This window comes from Saccostrea cucullata, unplaced genomic scaffold (assembly GCF_032062105.1).
Source record: "Saccostrea cucullata isolate Sc308-1 unplaced genomic scaffold, CSIRO_AGI_Scuc_v1 ctg16285, whole genome shotgun sequence".
In the NCBI taxonomy this organism is placed as follows: Eukaryota; Metazoa; Mollusca; class Bivalvia; order Ostreida; family Ostreidae; genus Saccostrea; species Saccostrea cuccullata.
This window is the reverse complement of record NW_026938229.1, coordinates 1-11,812: the sequence shown is the minus strand read 5'-3', so window position 1 is coordinate 11,812 and position 11,812 is coordinate 1. Positions and strand designations below refer to the sequence as shown.

The window sequence follows — 11,812 nt, the reverse complement described above, 5'->3', positions numbered from 1 at the left end:
ATGGGATCTTCGATGTTAGCCAGACCCCAGGGCAATGTACCCTTATTCAGAAATACATATAATAGAATTATAAGGCTTTTTTTCCCAATTTCATCCGGGCTAGCTAAATGGGTTCCCGGTCTTGTAACATAAATTCCCTTTGACAGTAGGAGGGTCCCTCCCATACCCCTCCCCTGTAAAAATATGAAGGTCTAAATATGGGATCTTCGATGTTACCCAGACCCCAGGGCAATGTACTCTTATTCAGAAATACATATAATAGAATTATACGGGTTTTTTTTCCAATTTTCTCCGGGCTAGCTAAATGGGTTCCCGGTCTTGTAACATAAATTCCTTTTAACAGTGGAAGGGTCCCTCCCATACCCCTCCCCTGTAAAAATTTGAAGATGTACAAATTCTTTTTGTTGTATTCAACTGTTTTTTTATCCAATTTTGACCAGGCTAGCTAAATAGTCATCATTTTGGTCAGGCTAGCTGCATTGGTTTGGGGTCCTCAGTCCTCTTCTTTAAGTGAAGTCTTTGCTTTTCTTCTTGAACACGGATTATGATGCGTTTTTAAAGTTTTTTGAAAAAAAAATTATTAGGACATTTACGGTAATTTGAATAGCGAACGGCAGACAGCCTGCGGTTCGCCATTCGAATGGCGAATAGCGAATAGCGAATAACCGTCCAACTTCTGATTGCCCACATAAACACGGACCCCTGAAAATTCCAGAGGATGGATCAGGTGCCATCAGATGAGTAAGCATCCCCTGTTGGTTGGTAATACTTGCCATTAGTATATGTATTGATCAGGTAGAATGAACATTCCATAATCAAATTCAGTATGAAAACAAAGGCGTTACAATTGATATGAAGCAAGTCAGCCAAAATATACAGTTCAAAAGATAATTCTAGAAAACATAAGTTTATTTTGCTAAAATAAATGTATAAAAATATGAAACCAGTCAACAGAAGTTACAATATTTTGTTGATAAATCGTTTCAGTTTGCAAGAACTGAGTTACAATATTTTGTTGATAAATCGTTTCAGTTTGCAAGAAAACTGTGATTTTCTTGTTTTGGGTTGTAACATTTATTAATTTAAAATCCAACATCCTGAGTTATCAGTGGACCCTGCATTTAAATGATTCAGAACTTGAGGTATTGCTGCAGGTACTGCTCCCTAATGTTAATTCCTGTGAAGGTCTCAATGGCAAGATGGCCGAACCCTAGGACACACATTCCCAACAGTGCTATGATACTTCTCACACAGAGCTTAAATCCTGGCAACCTGGAACAAATCGTTTATTAACTACTGTATTTGTATGTAACTTTCTGAAAACTCTACACAGCCAATTTTGGTGGAATACTACGACGATTTCAGTAACTTCTTTTATAAAGATAAAATATAACATTAGAAACGGATAGCTAGCAAAAACTTGGAAAATTAAATAATATAGGGTTCTTGTATTTCTTTTTCTTTTTTTTCTTTTTTTTTTTTAACATTTTATCTTATTCAAAGTATATATACAAGTCAGTAAGAACTAGTTTCCCAGTTTTCCTCAATTTATCATAAATTTCGCCCTTAAAAACTTGATTGTTCTTAAAGTACCCCACATAAAAAGATGGAGACAGTATGCATCTCTTCGATGAGAAAATTAACTATCCTTAACATTAATAATGTAGCTGGAAATCAAAAACTTGAATTTACCTATCTTTAACACTGATAATGTAGCCATTAAAGTACTTCTGTCTTGCGTAAATATACACAACACCAGCAATAGCTGCGGGAACTAAAAACAAAATTCATTATCAAAGATGACAGGAGGGTAAATGTTAAAAAAAAAAGATAAAGATAGAATAAGTTAAAAGGATAAATATATTCGAGACTGTTCAGTAAAATTTACCTTGATGGAAAAACAACCCGCCCATCCATAGAGTAGTGGAAAATATGGGGAAGAATTCCAAAGCATTCATTCTTGAAAGAAAAGTGAAAAACTAAAAATTAGTACATTTTGTAGAATACATGTGATTCAATATGTGATTCTGACTAATCTGTTAAGACCATAAACAAAACCAACTCCGTTCTGTAATTCCTGAATATGCCACAGAAACAATAGAACCACAAAATAAACTGTACTTACTGGGCCCTGTAGTATCTCTCAAAGTCTTCATTACCGGTTGTTGCTGGAAAATTCACCTTGAACTTGCCTCTTGCAGCACCAACTCTTCTTGCAAATCTAGCTGTGATAGCATAATAACACACAAAGCTCATAAAATAAACCGAAAACTTGTTAAATGAATCTATTTGGATGTATAAAAATACGGGTTGGTCACGTGATCAAATACCGGTATTAAAAAGTCTGAATTGCCAACCCATATATGTATATTTCAATAACTTAAAAATATGATTTGACATTCTTGAATCCTTTTTGTTTACATTATCTAACAATTTTTTTGAAAGCTTTAATTTGACTAGTGCTTCTCGATCAGAGAATCAAGCCCTAGAATATTTAATGGGTCCGACTGCAGCGTGTTGACTTAGGACCCCTGGCTTGCGAGGATGAGCATCCCTATCCATACAACAAGACAGCATCCCTACATCAACTTCGATGCAATTTACCCCACTTCCATTTCTCACAGGACAAACTTAATTACACACAAATGCGTTACTATATCCCATCCAACTCCGTTGCGAGAGGATAACAAACAAATAAACAAATGTAAATATTATATAAATATTCCACTAATCCGTTTCCGTAATGTATTGAAGGTTAGAAAATAGAACTTCATTTTATTATATAAATTAAATAGTGCACCCTCTTTTTATAATTTTTAATTTCAAATTGATTTATATATAATTAACATTATTTTATCATAAGGTCGTGTATATAGAATATTTATTATAAAATAACGTCAGATGTTTAATTTTAAATTATTTGACATCGTCGGAAACCCGACGAAGCGTAATCAGCCGTGGGTTTCCGACGATGATTATTTGAATGATCATTTATAGGATGTATAACTATTTTCTGTCAGCATAGCAGTTTGTCCCCAACAGTGTAAAGATTGAGTGGTTGACAAATCACTTAAAGGAGCCTGTGAATACTTACATAGTTGCCATGCATGTGCCACACTAACTCCACCCAAGAGGGCAATGTCCCTGAGCTCCACCGGCATGATTCTACAGATATGATGTTTTGGTATGAAGGCTCAGAGATGACATAAATAGTCGTAATATTATTTTAAAAAATAGGTTATTTATAGTATAGAGGAGTAGACCTATATACATATACTTATCTTTCGTCATTGACAGACTTACATGGGTAGCACCTATGATAATGACTTCGCCAGTAAGTCATCGTCTCAAGGCATGTTTCGGAATACGCATGCCTCTCTCCCATAATGGGAGAGGATCGAACATATTTGGCCGTGGTTTGCGACGATATGTCAGTAAGTCGTATATATATAAAGATTTTCATGAGAGGGTCTTTCAGTCTCCATAAAAAATTTAATTGCAACTTGCTGTGGTAAGTTGCGAGCGAAAATTCTCAAAATTATTAGAAAAGCTCTCCTATAACGAAGAGAAAACTCGTACTTGCTTTAATTCTGTTTTACCTGCATGGTAGATGCAAAAGAGGACAAGATTTCCAACTACAAGACCGAGGGTAGTTTTATTCCCACGGGGTTCAGTAACTGGAAGGATGTCACCTCTAAATTCTGGAAACATCAAGGGAAGGGCTTCAAATTTTTACCTTTTCTCGGCATTCATTGACATTGAACAGTAAGGGGGACTGTGAAGGATCTTTATCGTGCCAACGTCTGCCATGACGGTTTTTAAGGTCTCATCCGAAGGATCCGCAACTTTCACTTCAAAGTGTCGAGCGTATGATGAGGAAACAGTTGCAAACCATTTTTATCGGCTTAGCTCAGTCGCGGTCGACATTCGAGCTCACGACCTTTCGATCATGGAGCGATCGCTCCATGACTAAGGCTGGAAAGGAATGAAACATATGGAGATAACAAACAGCATTTAAGATAAAAAATCCATAAAACAAGACAAAATAGGAGCAGAGCAAACACGGACCCCCAAATCATCAGAGGTGGGATCAGGTGCCCAACTAAGCATGTCAAACCCAAATGCCAAGTTTTGATTCCCTTTTGGAGTATCCATTGGATATGAGATTCTCCGTCACACAGAAAATCTAAGCCGAACATTACAGAAGAAAGACCTTTCAGCCTCTGAGGGCCAACACTTGACCGTGAATTTTCCATGACATATAATTCGGCGAAATGTCTAATGACGACCCCTTCGACGCATTTTGGAATAACTGAATAGAAAACTTGAAGATCTGGACGTAAATAAGCGATGAAAAATGCCTAAGCGATTTGAAACCGGAAAGCCTCCTCCGAAACTCTCCAAGTCAGAGAAAGCCTTCGATCTATAGACAGCACTACGCCGAAGCTCTAGATCTTGTGGTGAACTGTGCCAGGAAAGCCTGAATCATTTGATGATCCTGCACAGGGAGGCTAAGGATGCAATGGACTTTTTGGCAGTTCCCAAAGACTTTGTGTCAGCGCGGAATGCATGGACGAAGATTCATTTTTGGACATTCTGTGTGCCGCGGGCCTAAACTTAAAAATTACGTTAAGAGGCATGGACCTATAATATGGGCCTATTTATGGCACGCCAAATTCACAAAAATGAGATAAACCTAGTTTCACAATTGATAAACTAGGTTTATCGACTGTAAACTATAGCTTACAAACCGTAAACTATAGTTAACGATTCGTTAAGTATAGTTAACGATTCGTTAAGTATAGTTTTCATCTGTAAAACTATATTTAACGGTCGTTAACTATAGTTTACGAATGCTAATCTAAGTTTATCTGTCTGAATAAAGCTTAACAATAGATTTTGTTGATAAACATAGATTCACGTTTGTAAACTATAGTTTACAATCGTAAACTATAGTTAAGAGTTGTTAATCATAGTTTCACAAATCGTGAAACTATATTTTTCAGATCGTTAACTATAGTTAACGGTTTGTAAACTATAGTTTACAAATCGTGAAACTGTATTTATCAGATAATCTATGTTTTGCGATGGCAAATGATTGTTTTCGATGTTAAGTATAGTTTACGGTTGTGAAACATAGATTATCGCGTTAACTATGGTTTACAGATGTAAAATATAGATTAACGTTGTTAACTATAGTTTACAGTCTGTAAACTATAGTTTACAACCGATAAACCTAGTTTATCGACTGTGAAACTATGTTTCGCTCATTTTTGTGGATTTGGCGTGCCATACCTATTGGTAAACTCATCACGTCAAGCGCAGTGTTATTGATTGATTGTATGTTGTTTAACGTCCCTATCGAGAATTTTTCACTCCGTCACCACTTGCTGGTGGATAGTTGCAAATTTTGTCCTATCCACGGCACTGAGGGCCATTGAGCAGAGAGGATATTTTTCGTGCCAGCACCTACTGCGACTTAGGGCCTCGATTTATATGGTCTCATCCGAAGGACCGGTCTCCACGTCCCAAGGTGGGATTCAAACCTACGACGTAAGGATTGACTCCTTACTTCGAGACTCTAGAGCAGACGCTCTAACCAACAACTGCGCCACGCGGGCGACTCGTAGTGACATTGTTCATGTATAAGTAACAGAGTTTCATTTGTCTAATTGCATAATGTTTATTAGTGCTTATTAATTGATTAACTGACAGATAAGTTTAAAGGAAAACTGATTATACGCTGATCTATTAAATGTATATAATAAACCAAGTAAAAGTGTCCTCCCCCCCCGCACCCACACACACAAACACACATACCTCCCTAGAAAACGCGCATCCCTCCTCGAAAATGCGGAACAGTGTTAATTTAAGCTGGGATGAAAAGTCAATAATAGGTATGAATGACTTTAAAATTCAACAAGTCAACGTCCACTTGTCTTTGAGTCTTTGAGACATTGACAGAATAGGAAAATAACTCATTTTTATACCCCACGCAACAATTTGCTGAAGGTATGATGTTTTTGACCCGTCCGTCAGTGTGTCAGTCCGTCAGTCCTCATAAACTGCTGCACAGAATTTTGTCAAACTTTGCAGATATTTAGGACACCATGTGTAAATGTGCAAATTACCAGGAGATTCCGATTCCATTTCTTTTTCTGTGAATTTCCGCACTTTTGTCAGCTCAACTCCTCATAAACTCTTGCACAGAATTTTGTCAACCTTTGCATATATTTAGGACACAATGTGTAGATGTGCATATTACCAGGAAATTACAATGGGGGATGTCAGCACTTCGAGTTTTGGGGGACCGTGGGGTATGTGAGCTTGCTCATTTTTTCTTTCATTTCTGGTAGAAATTTGAATTTAAGTAAAAACACTTAGTTACCCCCCCCCCCTTTCAATCCAGCTTATCTTCCCAATGTCAAACACTTGTCAACGCCCCTGAATAAAAGGGTTTACCGGTTGATTCAAAAGAACTTAACGACAAAGCGTTAACAGCTTTGAAAATATAATCGGGCTCGGGATTCAGAAAATGAGAAGCAGAAAGGAGATAACCGCGTACTTGGTAACTATACTATACTTCGAATATAAACAATAAGACATATTTCGCAACGTGCTCTCTGTAGTATAAATTGATAAGATTTGATAAGACAATACTGCTGTATCAGATTTGAATGAGATGCTAATATCTGTTTAAAGTAATTCATAAGTGAAAGTGGAAACTACGGATTAGGTTTCGAATTTCGTCATTAACTTGCAGTTGCAATATCGGGGTAAGTGCTTTGTACATGTACCCCCCCCCCCCCCTTGAATCTTTGGACGTAGAATAATTTTTTATATAAATTTTGATGGGTCTTATGAAGGCTGCATGATATTTAAAATGCATTGCAGTTACAAAACCTAATACTTTGAGCTCTTGCAAACTTTTCTTTGTAATGATTTATACATAATTGTGTTAATTATTTAGTAAAGCATGGCTTTATATGTATACTATAGAATTTAACCATGATTTTTTTGCCTCCATTTAAAGATACACCCCTCCTCCCTCTTCATCCCAACCCCTAGATATTTTGAATACTCTTTACGAAGTGTTGGCAATTTTATTGCATATTGCATTTCTAATTATCATTTAAGTGGAAAAATTATTTTGTTTTACTAACAGTCATATAAATAAGACACATCTTTGCAAAAAAAATATTGAATGAATAAAGAATTCACAATTTTAGAAGACCCTAGCTCTGCCTTTAGCTTTACATTTCGATTAGGCCTACAATATATTTTGTTTGATATCAATAGCCTGTTTATAACCTTGCTACCTTGGAAAAGTACTGCTGTAACGTGATACATGTACAGATACAAACCTTGAAGTTTAGCAGAAAGAGATCAAATTTAAGAAGAAAAAAACTCTTTTCAGCTCTTTTAATAATTTTGACTTTAAATAGCTCAAGCTTTATATATCTATTGAATGACAGACATATATGCCATGGACACATTTAAATTCAAATATTTTATTTGCTGTACAAACAATACTTAATGAAGAAATCACTTCATTATTGCCCCCCCCCCCTCCCCCATTCTAACTAATCTAAGTAATCTAACTACAAGTAATTAGGGTTGTGTAATTCAATTTTTATCAAAATATATGTACATATCTTATATGTATGCAGTTCATGTCAGACTCCTCTAGGTTTACTGTTTAAGGACATAGTCAAATTATAGGGTAAGAATTTCTGTGGGAATGAAGGATTTTTAAAATAAATCTTGGTTTAGAGAACAACAGGGCCACTTAATTTGGCTCAGGTGAGCATTGAAGAGAGAGAAAGAAAGAGAGAAAAGGGATATTTTGACTAAGTCAGGTCCAGATTATTGATAGAACATCTGAATTTCTATACATAAATTCAAGTTGTGAGGAAATCTAGTCTAAATGTCTATAGCATGAATCTTTCCTTGTTAATTATGTTTCCCCAATGATCAATGACAAAAGTATTATACGCTACAGAATAAATAGCAATATTTATGTGATCATATAAAAATATATTCAGATTCATTAGTAAAATATCAATATTTAGATGCTGCAGGATTTTTATTTTTTATTTTTATTTCATCATAATTATGATAACATACAAAAACTGTATGACAGGATCAATATCGAGGCCTGAGAACAAAAAAAAAACAATGCCGGTGCATAAATATATCATAACCATCTAGATTTAACCAACAATTTTAACAGATCAACAGCACTTTTACGACTTCTGATATAAATCTGAATCAGAATGTTAATAATTTTATGTTTATTTTTGAGAATATATTCACCCACCATAGATACTAAGAGTTTACCTTTCTTTGATAATGATGATTTCCTCAATCACCTAAATAAGGCTAAATTCTAAAAATAATTCAATGATTGCTGAAATAACTGCGATTTGATAAAAGTTCAAAGCCACAAGAGAGAATTGACATTAAGCATTTTCAGATTAAACGGCACTTCATTCGGATATACATGTAATTACAGTTTGTGGCTTCATTATCACAGACTTTCAGCATCCACAGCAACTCAGGTGAAATAACTGTAGAAATCAATACCTGTATTTGCAGGGCTTATTTCCAGATGTGTTTGTATGGCAATGCTGATAATACTTTGTAAATGGACTTGCTGTCATTTGTTGACAGAGGGATTTTATTTATTGTCAGCAAATACAAGTTTAAGATGTTCTAGGGCTCATGTTTTATGCATGGATGATAAAGTGAAATCAGTTGTGTGATTAAATATATTGAACTGGAATGAATTTATACATTTCTAGGATGATTTTATTATTGTCATTTAAGGATCCATCATATTCAATGTGATTGTGGTGCAAATTTCAGAACTAGGGGATAAAACAACCTTGTACATGTAAATTAATTTTGTTTTCGGATTGAGACAAATAATTAAAGTTGTGAGGAGAGTGTCCAGAAACTGCTGAAATGGGAATTCATTTTGGGAATGCTTTAATCCTTAAAACTGGAGGGAGATCTTTTGAACTTTACATTAATTGATATAATTACAGAGATTAAAGTTCACTAATAAAGGTAAAACACTGTATAAGTGTGATTTGTGCATGTATAGCACGTTTGTTTGGTTTGAGTGACTTGTATTAATCCAGGATTAAGAGGAGTACGTATTTATCGAGATTTAATTTCAGATTTATTTATTTTGTTTATAGATGACCGAGAATCATGACCAAATCTGGGGGGCGGTTAACCTTGACTAACATGTCTGCCGACAACAGCCAAGATGAGTCAGATGGGGATCCTCCAATGGGGTCCTTTGTTGCCGTCACTTCTACCGTCAGATTTCGAAACTTGAGGAAACATCACCTCAAACGCAATCCGCAGGTGAAGGCATTTGAGCGAAGGTACACGGAACTGGGTCCGCAATTGATTCCAGAGCAGAAACGTATAGACTACGTACTTGTTCATAAAAACAAGTACTCCAATGATTACCAAGATGACGAAGAAAAGCAAGAGGAGTTACGGAAAAAGGAGGAAAAGAGAGATCGGTTTGAGTCAGCCCTGGCAAAAGAGGGGTTCGATATTCAAAAGGAAGTCATCGGGGAAAATGTATTTGTGAAATTACACTGTCCCTTCAAACGACTTTGTGCAGAGGCAGAAATGGTTAAAATGGAAATGCCATTACATGGGGTAATTAATCCTTCATACATTAATGTTTCAAGTTAGGAAGAATTCAATGTGAACTGTTTTTTAAAAATTATTTGTTGTTCAGCTTGAATGTCTCCATTTCCTCAGTATTTTATTATGAGTTTTTAGTATCCATCACAAATATCAATACTGTAAGCTGCATCATTTTATTTGAATAGTTATTCTAAGATATCAAAAGAATTGCAATCACTGTTTTATGAAATGAAGGGTAACATTTAATGGAATTCTATCCATTACAGTGTGCAAATTATCCAGAGGAAGCACAGAACTGCATCAGTAAATTTTTTGAGACATATTTTGAGACAGATAATGAAAGTAAGTCATTTAAAGATACTGAAGAACTTTATTTATCATGCATTTGTGATGGGAAGGATAATAGCTTATTATTATCTCAAAATGCAATCTAATATGCTAAATTGGTCTCCATCAGATGATATTGATGCATTATCAATAGATTCCTGAAAAATATTTTGAATATTTAATGTAAAACACTGATCTCCCCATATGGCATATCTTTAATAGTGAAGGGTAAACTTTCTCAAATGCAAATCAAATATATTGGTACCCCAAGTAAGGCCTTAATTCTCACAAGAAATACAATTATGAAATATAAAGGCCTTGCAGTCCCACTTGTTCAAAAGTTATGGCCAAGTTTAAGTTTCTTAAAAATAGGTCAAACTCCAGGGTCAAGGTCAAAGGGTTGAAGTTGTTGGTTTCTGGAGAAAGGTCTTGTCACAAGGATTACATATATGAAGTATGAAACCCTAGTCAACCATTCAAAAGTTATGGCCAAAGTCAAAAATTATTTTAAGAGAAGGTCAAAATCCAAGGTCAAGATCAATATTAATGGGTCAAAGTTGTTTGTATCCAATGGAAGGTCTTGACACAAAGAATACATATGTGAAGTATGAACTATGAAAGTCTTACCATCAAAAGTTATGACCAAAGTAAAAGTTTGATATTTCTATCTGTGTAAAAGTGTCAAACTCCAAGGTCAAAGGGTCAAATTTGGTGGTACCCAAAGCTAGAAGGATGAGCATGTGCAGGGCAAAAACTACATAAAAAAACTTGTAAAAAACTATATCAATGATATAAGCTCTTTGTTATCAATAATAATAAATTTAAAAAACACAAAATGTGAGAGAACTAGTACTGTAAAAGCAAAAAATAAAAAAATATTATTAATTCTGCCTCCCTAAAAGCCATATTTTTATAATTTATAGAAATATATACAATTTTATATTTTGTTTGAGAGAGCTTAATTTAGAAAAATATTTTTTTTATTTGGATCTAAGTTATTTGCATTTGGGGTGGGTGGGGCAGATATGGTCATTACAGAATACAGTCTTTTAATATGAATTATACAGCACATTAGATTTTACTTGTAAACTTTTTCGTACTCAGATTTATTTGCATAGGAGTTGAAGAATTAATTCAAATTTTGTTTTTTTTAGTGGATTATGTGAGTGCCCCATTTATGATGGATAAAATAAACCTGTATGAAGGATATGAAGATCCCACTCATTTTTTCCGTCCAGCCATTCGTTCAATGCTGGTAAGTTATAAGTAACAGGCACAGTCTGGAAAATTCCTAGCTGCATGACTTTGAGATTATAGAATTTTCATTTCTCTATCAATCAATTATTGGATGTTGTGGCTATAAGAAGATTAAAAATTATTCGAATATTATCCTTAATTTATCATGTGAATAAAATGCCTTACAGGTGGATCACATTCTCATAAACATTGATATCAGAACCAAGGATGAAAAGAAAGATAAAGCCGGCACAAAGAAAGTGAAAGGTATGTTTAGAACTGGTATATTATACATATATCAGTACATTTATGACTGATTTTGTGTAAATTGCTTAAGATCATGCAGGGATTAGATCTATAAATTTCTGACATGCCAGTTTATATTGATTTGCTATTGATCTATGGGTATGAAACATTTTCCCTGATTGAGCCTTTTGGCTAATTTGGAAAATGACCCTCATCTATCACTTCTCTAAAAGATGCTTGGATGAGGATTCCATTCTCCTCATTGTGACTTACATTGAACATTGGCAAGCTTTCAAAATTGTTGACAATTCAGATGAAATCAGCATAA

General features: G+C 34.9%; 2 protein-coding genes across 2 annotated transcripts; one reads left to right on the top strand and one right to left on the bottom strand.

Moving 5' to 3' along the window:
• Positions 1-891: 891 nt before the first annotated feature.
• Positions 892-3,215, bottom strand: LOC134249666 (microsomal glutathione S-transferase 2-like). Its single transcript, XM_062731997.1, has 5 exons — positions 3,095-3,215; positions 2,126-2,225; positions 1,889-1,959; positions 1,693-1,774; positions 892-1,272 (listed from the first exon to the last, which is right to left on the bottom strand). Exons 1-5 carry the CDS (start codon positions 3,159-3,161, stop codon positions 1,131-1,133), a joined length of 462 nt encoding a protein of 153 aa, XP_062587981.1. The 5' UTR covers positions 3,162-3,215; the 3' UTR covers positions 892-1,130.
• A 5,764-nt stretch (positions 3,216-8,979) lies between these two features.
• On the top strand, positions 8,980-11,505 carry LOC134249665 (uncharacterized; the record flags this gene model as incomplete). Its single annotated transcript, XM_062731996.1, has 5 exons — positions 8,980-9,072; positions 9,207-9,684; positions 9,942-10,017; positions 11,157-11,257; positions 11,427-11,505. Coding segments are annotated over exons 2-5 (721 nt in total), but the record flags the coding sequence as incomplete, so codon positions are not given.
• Positions 11,506-11,812: the final 307 nt, after the last annotated feature.

Coding starts and splice junctions, on each gene's coding strand:
- LOC134249666 (XM_062731997.1), bottom strand. CDS start 3,161: ATGCCGGTGGAGCTCAGGGACATTGCCCTCTTGGGTGGAGTTAGTGTG. Junction 2,226..3,094: donor GGCACATGCATGGCAACTAT/GTAAGTATTCAC, acceptor ATGCTATCACAG/CTAGATTTGCAAGAAGAGTT. Junction 1,775..1,888: donor CGGGTTGTTTTTCCATCAAG/GTAAATTTTACT, acceptor TTTTGTTTTTAG/TTCCCGCAGCTATTGCTGGT.